This window comes from Mesoplodon densirostris, chromosome 19 (assembly GCF_025265405.1).
Source record: "Mesoplodon densirostris isolate mMesDen1 chromosome 19, mMesDen1 primary haplotype, whole genome shotgun sequence".
NCBI lineage: Eukaryota > Metazoa > Chordata > Mammalia > Artiodactyla > Ziphiidae > Mesoplodon > Mesoplodon densirostris.
The window spans coordinates 55,640,244-55,656,743 of NC_082679.1; the positions used below are offsets into that span (position 1 = coordinate 55,640,244).

At 39.6% G+C, this 16,500-nt stretch overlaps 1 protein-coding gene across 2 annotated transcripts in view; it reads right to left on the reverse strand.

Annotated features, from left to right (window-relative positions):
* Positions 1-16,500, reverse strand: part of ADAMTS18 (ADAM metallopeptidase with thrombospondin type 1 motif 18) — a 163,909-nt gene that overhangs the window by 71,113 nt on the left and 76,296 nt on the right. For both annotated transcript variants that reach the window (XM_060083773.1, XM_060083772.1), the window contains 4 exons: positions 16,325-16,408; positions 14,627-14,786; positions 10,615-10,720; positions 309-446 (listed from right to left, as the gene is read on the reverse strand). In XM_060083773.1, coding sequence (XP_059939756.1) covers positions 309-446; positions 10,615-10,720; positions 14,627-14,786; positions 16,325-16,408 — 488 coding nt within the window. The remainder of the gene's footprint in view (positions 1-308; positions 447-10,614; positions 10,721-14,626; positions 14,787-16,324; positions 16,409-16,500) is intronic.

A 16,500-nucleotide genomic window follows, 5' to 3' on the forward strand; every position in this document is an offset into this window, starting at 1 on the left:
AACAGACCTAAGTGTGAGTCTTATGTTGACAACTTACCAGCTATAGACCCTTAAGCACAATTAACCTCCCTAAGACTCAATTTCCTCAACTCTAGAATGAGGATAATAATAGGATGATGTGAGGATTGAATGGGGCAATATATGAGGAGCATTTAGCACAATATTAGACCTTCACTGTATTTCTTCAACAATAATCATGACAATATCATCGTCATCAATCCACCAAGTATTTGTTTTCATGTCTGTTGAGCACCGTTCACGGTCACTACTCCAAACCTGGGAACGCCCCTGGCTCTGGCCTGTCTTACCTGAGGAATTTCTTCAGATACTGCCGGCTGCACGAGGACCATGAGAACACCCCATTGTTTCCGGTCAGCGTGGGAGACATGATGTTGCCTTCTGCTTTCCTGCAGGGGTTGCCTTCCCCATCGTGAACCATGCCGAAACTAAAACAGGAAGAAGAAAACAGAAAGCCTTCTGGGAACCCATTTCCCAAACTATAAGCAGAGGAAGAAAAAGATGTATTGAGAATCAGGGAACCCAAGTGAGGGACAGTCACAGACATTGTAAGAAAAGGGAAAGACAAAACGAGGTACTATCTATTGTTGTAAAATTCATGTAGAAAATTCTAAAGAATGCTAAGGGCTTTTTAATATTATATCTTGGCCACAAAATCAAAGAATGATATACGTGCTACAGATTTTAAGGGCAAGAAAATTTTGGTCAAGATTTCCAAGTTAAACTAAAATGATGAGACAGTCAAATTCTTTTATTCCAAACAGCAAAAATATTTTTCTTGTCACCCATATGGAACTGTGGTAAGAAATTTCAGAATGAGTAGGAGTTAAGTACAGACAGAAGCTGATTATATATATACATATATATATATATATATATATATATATATATATTTTTTTTTTTGCAGTACTCGGGCCTCTCACTGCTGTGGCCTCTCCCGTTGCAGAGCACAGGCCCCAGACGCGCAGGCTCAGCGGCCATGGCTCACGGGCCCAGCCGCTCCACGGCATGCAGGACCCTCCCGGACCGGGGCACGAACCCGCGTCCCCTGCATCAGCAGGCGGACTCTCAACCACTGCGCCACCAGGGAAGCCCTGATTATATTTGTTTATTGACTCTTTATGCATTAGTGTGACATATAAACTTCTAATGATGATCACTTTATTGCTGAAATCACAGACTCTTTATATAATTAAATTCCCCTACCTACAGTCATAAACAGCTTTGAAAATTAATGGTTGAATCCATCTACTGAAGGTGCATGATGGACTTCTTTTGAATGCATTTTTTGAGAAGACTTTAATTTGGCCTATTTCACCAAAGAAGGTTCTAGCAATAACAGAGTAAAAATAATTTTAGGTGGTTTACTTAGAAATCATATACATTACACCTCAATGACTCCCAAATCTCCTAACTGGTAGCATAAATGTGACATTAAAGTTTATATGCACATAGAATACACACACCACAAAGACAGAGCTTACTTCAGGCCATATTAAACTGGAAGGGGATGGGGAAATAAGCTTCTTAGGTCAACTCCAAAAAATTCAGTACCCAAAAAAGCTTTTTCTGACTTTTCTCTGGAGGTAGAGAATGGAGGGATACCAATTTATCATTGATTTAGATTGTTCTTAGCCTAATTATTTAGAGGAGTAAAATGTGTCTCTTAAGAACATATTTTTTATCGACTTCCGGGTAAGATGGCGGAAGAGTAAGACGCGGAGATCACCTTCCCCCCCACGGATACACCAGAAATACAGCTACACGTGGAACAACTCCTACAGAACACCTACTGAACGCTGGCAGAAGACCCCAGACCTCCCAAAAGGCAAGAAACTCCCCACATACCTCGGTAGGGCAAAGCGGAGAGATTCCCGCACAGAGGAGCGGTGCCGAGCGGCACTCACCAGCCCGAGAGGATTGTCTGCTCCCACGCCAGGGCGAGCGGCGCTGGAGCTGAGGCTCGGGCTTCGGTCAGAGCGCAGGGAGAGGACTGGGGCTGGCGGCGAGAACTCAGCCTGAAGGGGGCTAATGTGCCACAGCTAGCCGGGAGGGAGTCCGGGAAAACTCTGGAGCTGCCGAAGAGGCAGGAGACTTTTTCTTCCCTCTTGGTTTCCTGGTGCGCGAGGAGAGGGGATTAAGAGCGCCGCGTAAAGGAGCTCCAGAGACGGGCGCGAGTCGCGGCTGAAAGCGCGGAGCCCAGAGACGGGCGTGGGACGCTGGGGCTGCTGCCGCCGCCGCCAAGAAGCCTGTGTGCGAGCGCAGGTCACTGTCCACACCGCCCTTCCGGGAGGCTGTGCAGCCCGCCACTGCCGGGGTCCCGGGATCCAGGGGCGGCTTCCCTGGGAGAACGCACGGCGCGCCTCGGGCTGGTGCAACGTCACGCCGACCTCTGCCGCTGCAGGCTCGCCCCGCACTCCGTCCCCCTCCCTCCCGCCCGGCCTGAGTGAGCCAGAGTCCCCGAAGAGGCTGCTCCTTTAACCCTGTCCTGTCTGAGCGAAGAACAGACGCCCTCCGGCGACCTACACGCAGAGGCGGGGCCAAATCCAAAGCTGAGACCCAGGAGCTGTGAGAACAAAGAAGAGAAAGGGAAACCTCTCCCAGCAGCCTCAGAAGCAGCGGATTAAAGCTCCACAATCAACTTGATGTACCCTGCATCTGTGGAATACATGAATAGACAACAAATCATCCCAAACTGAGGAGCCAGGAGTCAGTGCTGTGCCTCTGAGGTGGGAGAGCCAACTTCAGGACACTGGTCCACAAGAGACCTCCCAGCTCCACACAATATCAAACGGCGAAAATCTTCCAGAGATCTCCATCTCAACAGCAGCACCCAGCTTCACTCAACGACCAGCAGGCTATAGTGCTGGACACCCTATGCCAAACAACTAGCAAGACAGGAACACAATGCCACCCATTAGCAGAGAGGTGGCCTAAAATCATAAAAAGTCCGCAGACACCCCAAAACACACCACCAAACGTGGACCTGCCCACCAGAAAGACAAGATCCAGCCTCATCCACCAGAACACAGGCAGTAGTCCCCTCCACCAAGAAGCCTACACAACCCACTAAACCAACCTTAGCCACTGGGGACAGACACCAAAAACAACGGGAACTACGAACCTGCAGCCTGCAAAAAGGAGACCCCAAACACAGTAACATAAGCAAAATGAGAAGACAGAAAAACACACAGCAGGAGAAGGAGCAAGATAAAAACCCACCAGACCTAACAAATGAAGAGGTAATAGGCAGTCTACCTGAAAAAGAATTCAGAATAATGATGGTAAAGATGATCCAAAATCTTGGAAATAGAATAGACAAAATGCAAGAAACAGTTAACAAGGACCTAGAAGAACTAAAGATGAATCAAGCATCGATTAAAAACACAATAAATGAAATAAAAAATACTCTAGATGGGATCAATAGCAGAATAACTGAGGCAGAAGAACGGATAAGTGAGGTGGAAGATAAAATAGTGGAAATAACTGCTGCACAGCAAAATAAAGAAAAAAGAATGAAAAGAACAGAGGACAGTCTCAGAGACCTCTGGGACAACATTAAACGCACCAACATTCGAATTATAGGGGTTCCAGAAGAAGAAGAGAAAAAGAAAGGGACTGAGAAAATATTTGAAGAGATTATAGTTGAAAACTTCCCTAATATGGGAAAGGAAATAGTTAATCAAGTCCAGGAGGCACAGAGAGTCCCATACAGAATAAATCCAAGGAGAAATACACCAAGACACATATTAATCAAACTGTCAAAAATTAAACACAAAGAAATCATATTAAAAGCAGCAAGGCAAAAACAACAAATAACACACAAGGGAATCCCCATCAGGATAACAGCTGATCTCTCAGCAGAAACTCTACAAGCCAGAAGGGAGTGGCAGGACATAATTAAAGTGATGCAGGAGAAAAACCTGCAACCAAGATTACTCTACCCAGCAAGGATCTCATTCAGATTTGATGGAGAAATTAAAACCTTTACAGACAAGCAAAAGCTGAGAGAGTTCAGCACCACCAAACCAGCTTTACAACAAATGCTAAAGGAACTTCTCTAGGCAAGAAACACAACAGAAGGAAAAGACCTACAATAACGAACCCAAAACAATTAAGAAAATGGGAATAGGAACATACATATCAATAATTACCTTAAATGTAAATGGACTAAATGCTCCCACCAAAAGACACAGACTGGTTGAATGGATACAAAAACAAGACCCATATATATGCTGTCTACAAGAGACCCACTTCAGACCTAGAGACACATACAGACTGAAAGTAAGGGGATGGAAAAAGATATTCCATGCAAATGGAAACCAAAAGAAAGCTGGAGTAGCAATTCTCATATCAGACAAAATAGACTTTAAAATAAAGACTACTAGAAGAGACAAAGAAGGACACTACATAATGATCAAGGGATCAATCCAAGAAGAAGATATAACAATTGTAAATATTTATGCACCAAACATAGGAGCACCTCAATACATAAGGGAAATATTAACAGCCATAAAAGGAGAAATCGACAGTAACACAATCATAGTAGGGGACTTTAACACCCCACTTTCACCAATGGACAGGTCATCCAAAATGAAAATAAATAAGGAAACACAAGCTTTAAATGATACATTAAACAAGATGGACTTAATTGATATTTATAGGACATTCCATCCAAAAACAACAGAATACACATTTTTCTCAAGTGCTCATGGAACATTCTCCAGGATAGATCATATCTTGGGTCACAAATCAAGCCTTGGTAAATTTAAGAAAATTGAAATTGTATCAAGTATCTTTTCCGACCACAATGCTATGAGACTAGATATCAATTACAGGAAAAGAGCTGTAAAACATACAAACACATGGAGGCTAAACAATACACTACTTAATAACGAAGTGATCACTGAAGAAATCAAAGAGGAAATTAAAAAATACCTAGAAACAAATGACAATGGAGACACGACGACCCAAAACCTATGGGATGCAGCAAAAGCAGTTCTAAGAGGGAAGTTTATGGCAATACAATCCCACCTTAAGAAACAGGAAACATCTCGAATAAACAACCTAACCTTGCACCTAAAGCAATTAGAGAAAGAACAAAAACATCCCAAAGTTAGCAGAAGGAAAGAAATCATAAAAATCAGATCAGAAATAAATGAAAAAGAAATGAAGGAAACGATAACAAAGATCAATAAAACTAAAAGCTGGTTCTTTGAGAAGATAAACAAAATTGATAAACCATTAGCCAGACTCATCAAGAAAAAAAGGGAGAAGACTCAAATCAATAGAATTAGAAATGAAAAAGGAGAAGTAACAACTGACACTGCAGAAATACAAAAGATCATGAGAGATTACTATAAGCAACTCTATGCCAATAAAATGGACAACCTGGAAGAAATGGACAAATTCTTAGAAATGCACAACCTGCCAAGACTGAATCAGGAAGAAATAGAAAATATGAACAGACCAATCACAAGCACTGAAATTGAAACTGTGATTAAAAATCTTCCAACAAACAAAAGCCCAGGACCAGATGGCTTCACAGGCGAATTCTATCAAGCATTTAGAGAAGAGCTAACACCTATCCTTCTCAAACTCTTCCAAAATATAGCAGAGGGAGGAACACTCCCAAACTCATTCTACGAGGCCACCATCACCTTGATACCAAAACCAGACAAGGATGTCACAAAGAAAGAAAACTACAGGCCAATATCACTGATGAACATAGATGCAAAAATCCTCAACAAAATACTAGCAAACAGAATCCAACAGCACATTAAAAGGATCATACACCATGATCAAGTGGGGTTTATTCCAGGAATGCAAGGATTCTTCAATATACGCAAATCAATCAATGTGATACACCATATTAACAAACTGAAGGAGAAAAACCATATGATCATCTCAATAGATGCAGAGAAAGCTTTTGACAAAATTCAACACCCATTTATGATAAAAACCCTGCAGAAAGTAGGCATAGAGGGAACTTTCCTCAACATAATAAAGGCCATATATGACAAACCCACAGCCAGCATCGTCCTCAATGGTGAAAAATTGAAACCATTTCCACTAAGATCAGGAACAAGACAAGGTTGCCCACTCTCACCACTCTTATTCAACATAGTTTTGGAAGTTTTAGCCACAGCAATCAGAGAAGAAAAGGAAATAAAAGGAATCCAAATGGGAAAAGAAGAAGTAAAGCTGTCACTGTTTGCAGATGACATGATACTATACATAGAGAATCCTAAAGATGCTACCAGAAAACTACTAGAGCTAATCAACGAATTTGGTAAAGTTGCAGGATACAAAATTAATGCACAGAAATCTCTGGCATTCCTATATACTAATGATGAAAAATCTGAAAGTGAAATCAAGGAAACACTCCCATTTACCATTGCAACAAAAAGAATAAAATATCTAGGAATAAACCTACCTAAGGAGACAAAAGACCTGTATGCAGAAAATTATAAGACACTGATGAAAGAAATTAAAGATGATACAAATAGATGGAGAGATGTACCATGTTCTTGGATTGGAAGAATCAACATTGTGAAAATGACTCTACTACCCAAAGCAATCTACAGATTCAATGCAATCCCTATCAAACTACCAATGGCATTTTTCACAGAGCTAGAACAAAAAATTTCACAATTTGTATGGAAACACAAAAGACCCCGAATAGCCAAAGCAATCTTGAGAACGAAAAATGGAGCTGGAGGAATCAGGCTCCCTGACTTCAGACTATACCACAAAGCTACAGTAATCAAGACAGTATGGTACTGGCACAAAAACAGAAAGATAGATCAATGGAACAGGATAGAAAGCCCAGAGATAAACCCACGGACATATGGTCACCTTATCTTTGATAAAGGAGGCAGGAATGTACAGTGGAGAAAGGACAGTCTCTTCAATAAGTGGTGCTGGGAAAACTGGACAGGGACATGTAAAAGTATGAGATTAGATCACTCCCTAACACCATACACAAAAATAAGCTCAAAATGGATTAAAGACCTAAATGTAAGGCCAGACACTATCAAACTCCTAGAGGAAAACATAGGCAGAACACTCTATGACATAAATCACAGCAAGATCCTTTTTGACCCACCTCCTAGAGAAATGGAAATAAAGACAAAAATAAACACATGGGACCTAATGAAACTTAAAAGCTTTTGCACAGCAAAGGAAACCATAAACAAGACCAAAAGACAACCCTCAGAATGGGAGAAAATATTTGCAAATGAAGCAACTGACAAAGGATTAATCTCCAAAATTTATAAGCAGCTCATGCAGCTCAATAGCAAAAAAACAAACAACCCAATCCAAAAATGGGCAGAAGACCTAAATAGACATTTCTTCACAGAAGATATACAGACAGCCAACAAACACATGAAAGGATGCTCAACATCTTTACTCATTAGAGAAATGCAAATCAAAACTACAATGAGATATCATCTCACACCAGTCAGAATGGCCATCATCAAAAAATCTAGAAACAATAAATGCTGGAGAGGGTGTGGAAAAAAGGGAACACTCTTGCACTGCTGGTGGGAATGTGAATTGGTACAGCCACTATGGAGAACGGTATGGAGGTTCCTTAAAAAACTACAAATAGAACTACCATATGACCCAGCAATCCCACTACTGGGCATATACCCTGAGAAAACCATAATTCAAAAAGAGACATGTACCAAAATGTTCATAGCAGCCCTATTTACAATAGCCCGGAAATGGAAACAACCTAAGTGTCCATCATCGGATGAATGGGTAAAGAAGATGTGGCACATATATACAATGGAATATTACTCAGCCATAAAAAGAAATGAAATTGAGCTATTTGTAATGAGGTGGATGGACCTAGAGTCTGTCATACAGAGTGAAGTAAGTCAGAAAGAGAAAGACAAATACTGTATGCTGACACATATATATGGAATTTAAGAAAAAATATGTCATCAAGAACCTAGGAGTAAGACAGGAATAAAGACACAGACCTACTAGAGCATGGACTTGAGGATATGGGGAGGGGGAAGGGTAAGCTGTGACAAAGTGAAAGAGCGGCATGGACATATATACACTACCAAACATAAGGTAGATAGCTAGTGGGAAGCAGCCGCATAGCACAGGGAGATCAGCTCGGTTCTTTGTGACTGCCTGGAGGGGTGGGATAGGGAGGGTGGGAGGGAGACGCAAAAGGGAGGGGATATGGGAACATATGTATATGTATAACTGATTAAATTTGTAAAATAAAAAAAAATTAAAAAAAAAAAGAACATATTTTTTAAGAGGCAGGTAGGATTTCTGTGGAAATAAGCATGCTACTTTGATATAATAATTTATCAACATAGCCATCCTTCGAAGGTAGCCTATTCCAAATAAACAACCATATTATAACCATAGATATGATCCTATTGTGACCCATGTCTGCAAACTAGCTGTTTTCCCATCATTCCTCCCAATTTATCAGGCAAGGAATGGCAAGATGGCGGTATACTGTGGTCCTATCAGTGAGTACCCCAGGGCTTTAGAGGTGACGGATTCACACATAGGTATTAATTAACCTCAAAACACACTCGGGGAAAGCATTTTCCCATCCTCCACTTTGCCCAGTTTAGTTCATCGTTGTACCTAACCAGGAAACTAAGGGGGTTTGTTTGGGAGACACTCTTTCTAAATATATTTGTGAAAGTTAAAAGCAGAAGGAAATTTACATGTAAAGCACCACAGGAAAGGGTAAGAATCACAGAGATGGGGATAAGATGGGGAGAGATCAAAGCCATTACTCTAAGAGGAGAAGGTCATTAAATCAGCATTTCACTGTAGTTTTACAGACAAAAGAAAACCAAGTTTGAATTGAATTTTGAACTTGAAATTTCTTAATTTTCTAATTTACTTTGATTGAACACCCTTTTAGAAGATAACATGCGTTTTCTTTAGCACATGTCAAAAATCTTGTCAAAATCTCATGAATTGTCTGTTTCACAATTTAAGTCTGTTAGGCCAGGTTACTTAGAATTTGACTATGTACTTTCCACTATATCTGTTCTTCCTCCTACCTCTGAACTCTCCTCACCCCACCTGGAGAATGTCTTTGGTTTTCCTTACTAATGTGTTGGATTTTGATTTTGGTAACTTTAACTCACGACCAAAGATGATTACATTTTTTAAAGGCCAATACGTTTTTTTTTAAATTTATTTATTTTAAATTAATTTATTTTTGACCGCATTGGGTCTTCGTTACTGTGCGCAGGCTTTCACTAGTTGTGGCGAGTGAGTGCTACTCTTTGTTGTGGTGTGCGGGCTTCTCTTGTTGTGGAGCATGGGCTCTAGGTGCGTGGGTTTCGGTAGTTGTGGCACGTGGGCTCAGTAGTTGTGGCTCACGGACTCTAGAGCGCAAGCTCAGTAGTTGTGACACACGGGCTTAGTTGCTCCGCGGCACATGGGATCTTCCCAGACCAGGGATCGAACCCGTGTCCCCTGCATTGGCAGGTGGATTACCAACCACTGTGCCACCAGGGAAGTCCCTAAAGGCCAATACTTTTTTAAAGGTGAGAGACTGGTTCATGTGGACCTCATGCTGGTGAAACAAATTTAGATATTTTATTTTCTGCACTTATCAAAGGGACCTTGTGCCTAATGGGCATTTTTGCACCACTGTTCCAATAAAATTGGTGCATTCATATCTTGCTATGAAAGCAGTTGTGCATAGATATAAAATGCTGGGTGACTGTTGGATAACAGTAATGGTCAAGATTCAAATTTTCTGAAGATAATAAATAGCTCACAAGACACACTAATACCAAAATACCAAAATATAAATTATAGTTGCAAAATAGATCATGTTTGCTTTTATTTTTAAGTCAGAAATTAACTAATGCTCTGAAAACGAGCATTCAATATAAATGCTGAATACAAGACACACACACATACACTCCTAAACTCATACACACTCTGAAACAGTCATTTTGTGAAGCAGTATGCTTATTCCAATATAGATGCTACTGCTTAAATAATGTTTGAAAATTCTCTGTAGAACTGTATGTTTACCAGGTTATATGCTTCATAAAATACATTCATCTCATTACTCTTAGATTTCTTATTCCTCCTTTCTAACCCTATTCTCACAAAAGAATTAAATTAAAAGAATATTAAGGACATGCAATGACACCGAGGAAAAGAATATCCAGCATACACATACAGCATACACAAAAGTTTTTAAACAATTAACATGTCATTACATTCTAGGAATTGACATGTCCCCATGATTATTTCTGTAGTATAATGAACTAAAAGTAGCTTTACTGCTGCAAAACTTGGAAGAAAATAAACACATGCCTAAATGACCAGAGGATCCATTAGATAACTCGCAGTCCATTTATGCACACAATGTAACACTGAGAAGCTATCAAATGTTCTTTAACAAAAGCCTCAACAATGACTGGCCTTTGATTGAGCCCTTCTTCTAGTCAGGTACTATTCTAAGCTTTATACAAGATTTATCCTATTTATTCTACCCAGTTCAATAATAATCATTAGAGGAATGTCAATGAATCACCCAACTGGTTTTCATAGAAAGTGTTATATCAAGGGGTCGCTTACTTGTGCCCTGACTCGTGAGCGATGGTGAAGGCCAGGCCAAGTCCCGTGTCCTCATTGATGGTACAACTTCGGTACTTACTGCACATGCCACTGATGGGGGCAAACCCTGTTGAAAGAGCAATTTCAAACCCAAATTCAAAAGGAACACACACAGATACCTGATCATTTCTGATGCCCTCAAAATGTTCTGCACAGTTTTAGTTCAAAGGATTAATGTATTTTCTTTTTTTGGTAGAAAAACACTAAAGGTATACACCTCTCTGCCCTCTCTAAATAGATGAGAGTAGGACTTAATACTTTCTTGCTTTTAAAAGATATTGTCATCAACTGACCCTCCTAACAACTGTATGAAGGCAGTATGAGTATTATAATTCCCATTTTATATATAGGAAGGATAGCAAGTCACACGATATTTATATGCCTGATCTAAGCTCATTATTTGGGTCAGAACAATTGCTAAAATGATAGCTAAACCAATGTAAAATAGTCACTTAACGGTAGTATTAGCATCAAAGCTCAAGGTGTATTTTCTAAGAGAAAACAAGGTATATTTTCTAAGAGACGTATCCTCATTTTTTTCTAAAGCAGGTAACATGGAAAGGCCTAAAGAGTGTTAGCAGATTAACTTTATTTTTCTCCTATTCATTATAATGTGATAAATGTTCCTCTTCCCCAAAACTACCTCCTTCCAAGAGCAGTTATAAAATCATTCCAGCCTGTTCTCGAGTTTATCTTGAACTACATTATAGTGTTGAATGTCTTTCTTCCCAAGTGTGGGTCTTCATAACTAGTAGAAAAAGGATATGTACCCAAGAGTATGAAATATATGCTTGTGAATTGACTGCACCCACCTTGCTGCCATGATGTAAGTGAGGTCATCTGGTAAACCTAATGTAGAGGCAAACATCGTGGATGGCACCATCATCATCAACGCTAAATAAATGGCAGTTAAATACCATACACTGTCCTATATGCCTCATATACATCTACGTGTGTATAATTATATATTAGAAACTGAGGCTCAGAAAGGTGAATTAATTTGCGCAAGATCTCAGAGTCATAAATTCTAGACTCAGGATTTAAGTGCAGACATATTCAAAGTCAACACCCATGTTCTTTGCATTAGGACATGCTGCTTTAAATAAGTGACTTATAGACCAGTTGTTAGGGTTATGTCCTAACATAACTGTACTTGTTTCTCCAAGCCTTTCCATATATTTTGGTCTCTGACTAATAAAACTACTTCTTCTCAGAATCCCTCTTCAAAATAGCAACAATGCACTGGGCTATCAAATGTCACTTTGCAAATTCCAAGCTCAGAATATGACTGAATGTATACCACCCCCATCATAAAAACCCAACCTATGGAACAATACCCCAAACAGTTGATTCTCAGTCATGTATCGTGTTTTGAAGACTGTGATTAATGGTGAACTATTAAAATAAACTTATTTTATAGGATATAATACAGGCATTACAGAGAATTTTTTAACATCTTTATTGTAGTATAATTGCTTTACAATGGTGTGTTAGTTTCTGCTTTATAACAAAGTGAATCAGTTATACATATACATATGTTCCCATATCTCTTCCCTCCCTCCCTCCCACCCTCCCTATCCCACCCCTCTAGGTGGTCACAAACCACCGAGATGATCTCCCTGTGCTATGCGGCTGCTTCCCACTAGCTATCTATTTTACATTTGGTAGTGTGTATATGTCCATGTCACTCTCTCACTTTGTCACAGCTTACCCTTCCCCCTCCCCATATCCTCAAGTCCATTCTCTAGTAGGTCTGTGTCTTTATTCCTGTCTTGCCCCTAGGTTCTTCATGATGACCTTTTTTTTCCCCTTAGATTCCATATATATGTGTTAGCATACGGTATTTGTCTTTCTCTTTCTGACTTACTTCACTCTGTATGACAGACTCTAGGTCCATCCACCTCACTACAAATAACTCAATTTCGTTTCTTTTTGTGGCTGAGTAATATTCCATTGTATATATGTGTCACATCTTCTTTATCCATTCATCTGTCGATGGACACTTAGGTTGCTTCCATGTCCTGGCTATTGTAAATAGTGCTGCAGTGAACACTGTGGTACATGACTCTTTTTGAATTATGGTTTTCTCAGGGTATATGCCCAGTAGTGGGATTGCTGGGTCATATGGTAGTTCTATTTTTAGTTTTTTAAGGAACCTCCATACTGTTCTCCATAGTGGCCGTATCAATTTACATTCCCACCAACAGTGCAAGAGGGTTCCCTTTTCTCCACGCCCTCTCCAGAATTTATTGTTTGTAGATTTCTTGATGATGGCCATTCTGACTGGTGTGAGGTGATATCTCATTGTAGTTTTGATTTGCATTTCTCTAATGATTAATGATGTTGAACATTCTTTCATGTGTTTGTTGGCAATCTGTATATCTTCTTTGGAGAAATGTCTACTTAGGTCTTCTGCCCATTTTTGGATTGGGTTGTTTGTTTTTTTGATATTGAGCTGCATGAGCTGCTTGTAAATTTTGGAGATTAATCCTTTGTCAGTTGCTTCATTTGCAAATATTTTCTCCCATTCTGAGGGTTGTCTTTTTGTCTTGTTTATGGTTTCCTTTGCTGTGCAGAAGCTTTTAAGTTTCATTAGGTCCCATTTGTTTACCTTTGTTTTTATTTCCATTTCTCTAGGAGGTGGGTCCAAAAGGATCTTGCTGTGATTTATGTCATAAAGTGTTCTGCCTATGTTTTCCTCTAAGAGTTTGATAGTGCCTGGCCTTACATTTAGGTCTTTAATCCATTTTGAGTTTATTTTTGACTGCATTGGGTCTTCGTTACTGTGCGCAGGCTTTCTCTAGTTGTGGCGAGTGAAGGCTACTCTTTGTTGTGGTGCACGGGCTTCTCATTGCAGTGGCTTCTCTTGTTGTGGAGCATGGGTTCTAGGCACTCGGGCTTCAGTAGTTGTGGCTCCCTGGCTCAGTCGTCATGGCTCATGGGCTCTAGAGCACAGGCTCAGTAGTTGTGGCGCATGGGCTTCATTGCTCCGCGGCATGTGGGATCTTCCCGGACCAGGGTTCGAACCCGTGTCCCTTGCGTTGGCAGGTGGATTCTTAACCACTGTGCCACCAGGGAAGCCCATAAAAGTCTAATCTACTTTTATCTTTAATATATTATGAATGATTATAAAGCACTTCAAGGAAAAATATATTTTGAGGAAAAATGGGAGTAAATCATGTAAACTTTTCTCAGTACCCCCACATTTTTACCATCCATCTGGACTATCAGTTGTGTCTGAAAAATATGGTTCCCACTGCCTGTTTCAGTAAAGGAAGTTTTATTGGAACGCAGCCATGCTCACTTGTTTACATACTGTCTTTTTTACTAATAGAGCTGAAGTGAGTAGTTTCAACAGAGCTTGTATGACACACGCAAAGCCTAACATATTTACTGTCTTGCCCTTTGCAGAAAACATTTGCCCACCCCGATCTAGATGAGCATCAATTCATTTTAAAAAATTGTTGAATTCCTACTGTGTGCAACAGACTATACGAGAAAATATAATATAGATGTGAAAGATAGAGTCCTTATTCACTGTCTTGTACAAATATGGAAGAGCTGAGTCCTGCAAAGTTCAAGTAACTTTCTAAAAGAAGTGTGCTATCTAGGGGCATAGTTGAATGCCACAGAGACCAGTCAAGTTCTTTTCAGCTATCCAGTTCTGCAGTCAAGATGCTTATGGAATAACCTACAACGTGTGTAGTTAAATGACAATTTATCTCATGCCTGAAGGATGATCAAAAGGTTTAATAAAGAAAAACACAACAGGAATAAAGTAAAGAGGTCCCCATTCCACACTGAGTTCAGTTAAAAAGAACAATATTCGGCAGTGGGTACAATGCAGATACTCCACAATTTGCAGATTAAGTCTCCTTATTAAGGATCCTAAGGGCCACCCACTCAATAGAAAGTTTCCAGACTGTGTTTTTAGCTAACATGGGTGAGCATGAAGCATTTGCTCATATCATACCTAGAGTATCACATGGTTCGTTCTTCCAGGAACAGATATCAAATCCCGTGAGTAGGATGGCGTGGTCATGCCTCTTGCCATTCTTTCCAATGAGGGCAGACTGCCACTGACAAAAACTATTCAGAGATTGGTCTGCATGATGGTTGATCAATAATCCTCCCTATGGGAAACCCACACAAATTAAAGTGTGAACTTGTCACGGAGATGAGAATGTTGCATCATTCCATTGGTACAGGCAAACACAGAAGCACCTTGTTTCTGGGGGAAGGGTCAGCAGTGGAAAACATTTGAGCTAAGGCTGGTGTTAAAAAAAAAAAACTAAAAATATTTTGGGTAAATGCTCACAGTATTGATAGTTACTACAGAGTTTCAGTAGTGTGCTTTATGACCAACTGTGTTTCTACAACAAATAAACTGGCATCAGTTAGAAACACCTTTGTTCATCTCATGCTGGTACCATCTTTATAGAACTGTTATTATTTTTAGAACATAATGATTAATTAATGGGGATAAAGCTCCATGGCTTCTTCAACAAAGCATGAGGACGGTACTGACCATAGCTTATTTACCCCTATGTCAAAATTTCCAGCCAAGGGCTCGGCACATCATAGGTTACAATCCATCAATCGATAAAATGAAAGCTCAATGAATGGATGAAGAAACAATTAGCCACAATATCCTAAAGAGTAAGAAAGGACCTAGTCTTCAAATAATTTTAATCAAAATGTTTTCTCAGAACTACTGACTTGGGTCGAATTGAGGGGTTTTAGGCAAAATCTTTAATTATCAGTGAATTAGGACGTTGCTGACTTTGAGTCCTTGAGCAAAGTGTGAGTAGTAAGTTAGACAGAAGGGTCTCCCAAACAACACACACCTTTTCTGCCCTTCCAAAATTCTAAGAATAATTGGATACGTTGTTAACCTCTGTAGCGCTATAGACCTGGGCAGTTAGGTTCATTTTTTGTCTGGTCTCTGACTCTCTGCTTTGTCCATTCATTACTGGAGTTACAGATGGAAAGGAAAAGCCTCAGGGGACTTAAAAATAGTTGTATTGGTAATCCCCACCTCAGAAAATACAGTTTCAACATCAAAACACTACAAAGCAGTAGGTGCCATGCAACTTAACACTTTATTATATGTTCTGTCTTGCACCTCACTGTAAGCAAGTCAAGGGCAGTTAAATATTCCTTGTTTAGTTTCTGTAGTACCTAAGGTGGTTGGTTTTGGGAGACCGTAGGTTTACCACCAGAATTTTCAGATGACTTATTTTCAGTGTATTTTCAAAATACCCTTTGTACCTACCCAGCATCTCCAACTTGCAAAATCCAGCTAACTTTTAAATCTCTTACCAAATGCACTTTCCTTGTGAAGCTTCCATAATATTTATATAACATAGTATCTATATTTTACTTTTATATTCATATTATATATGCACATTTAATCATATTGGATATCACTGTATACTGAAAAATATATATTGCATATATATTTTGTATGTTTATATATAAATCATTATTTTGTGATGTTTTAGTATTTAAATGCACAACCCTATTAGATTGTACTTTCCTTGAGGGTAATTTGAAATTTTCAAATTTGAATTCCTAATGACAATGACATGGGTTGGCACACAGTAGGTGTTCAATAAGTGTATCCTGAATGGCAGGATGAATGACGAAGTAAATGAAGTTTGGCACTTACAGGTTCTTGTTCCAGAAGAATGAGGCTGACTACAACAATGTTTATATCACTTCCAATGGTCCCATCTTTAAAGAGGCTGGAAACCTGTTGGAACAAATTGAAATCAAACAAGTAAAAGAAACAAAATTTGAAAATTTCCAAAACTGCCAGGGGAGATCAGACATACATATAAGCAT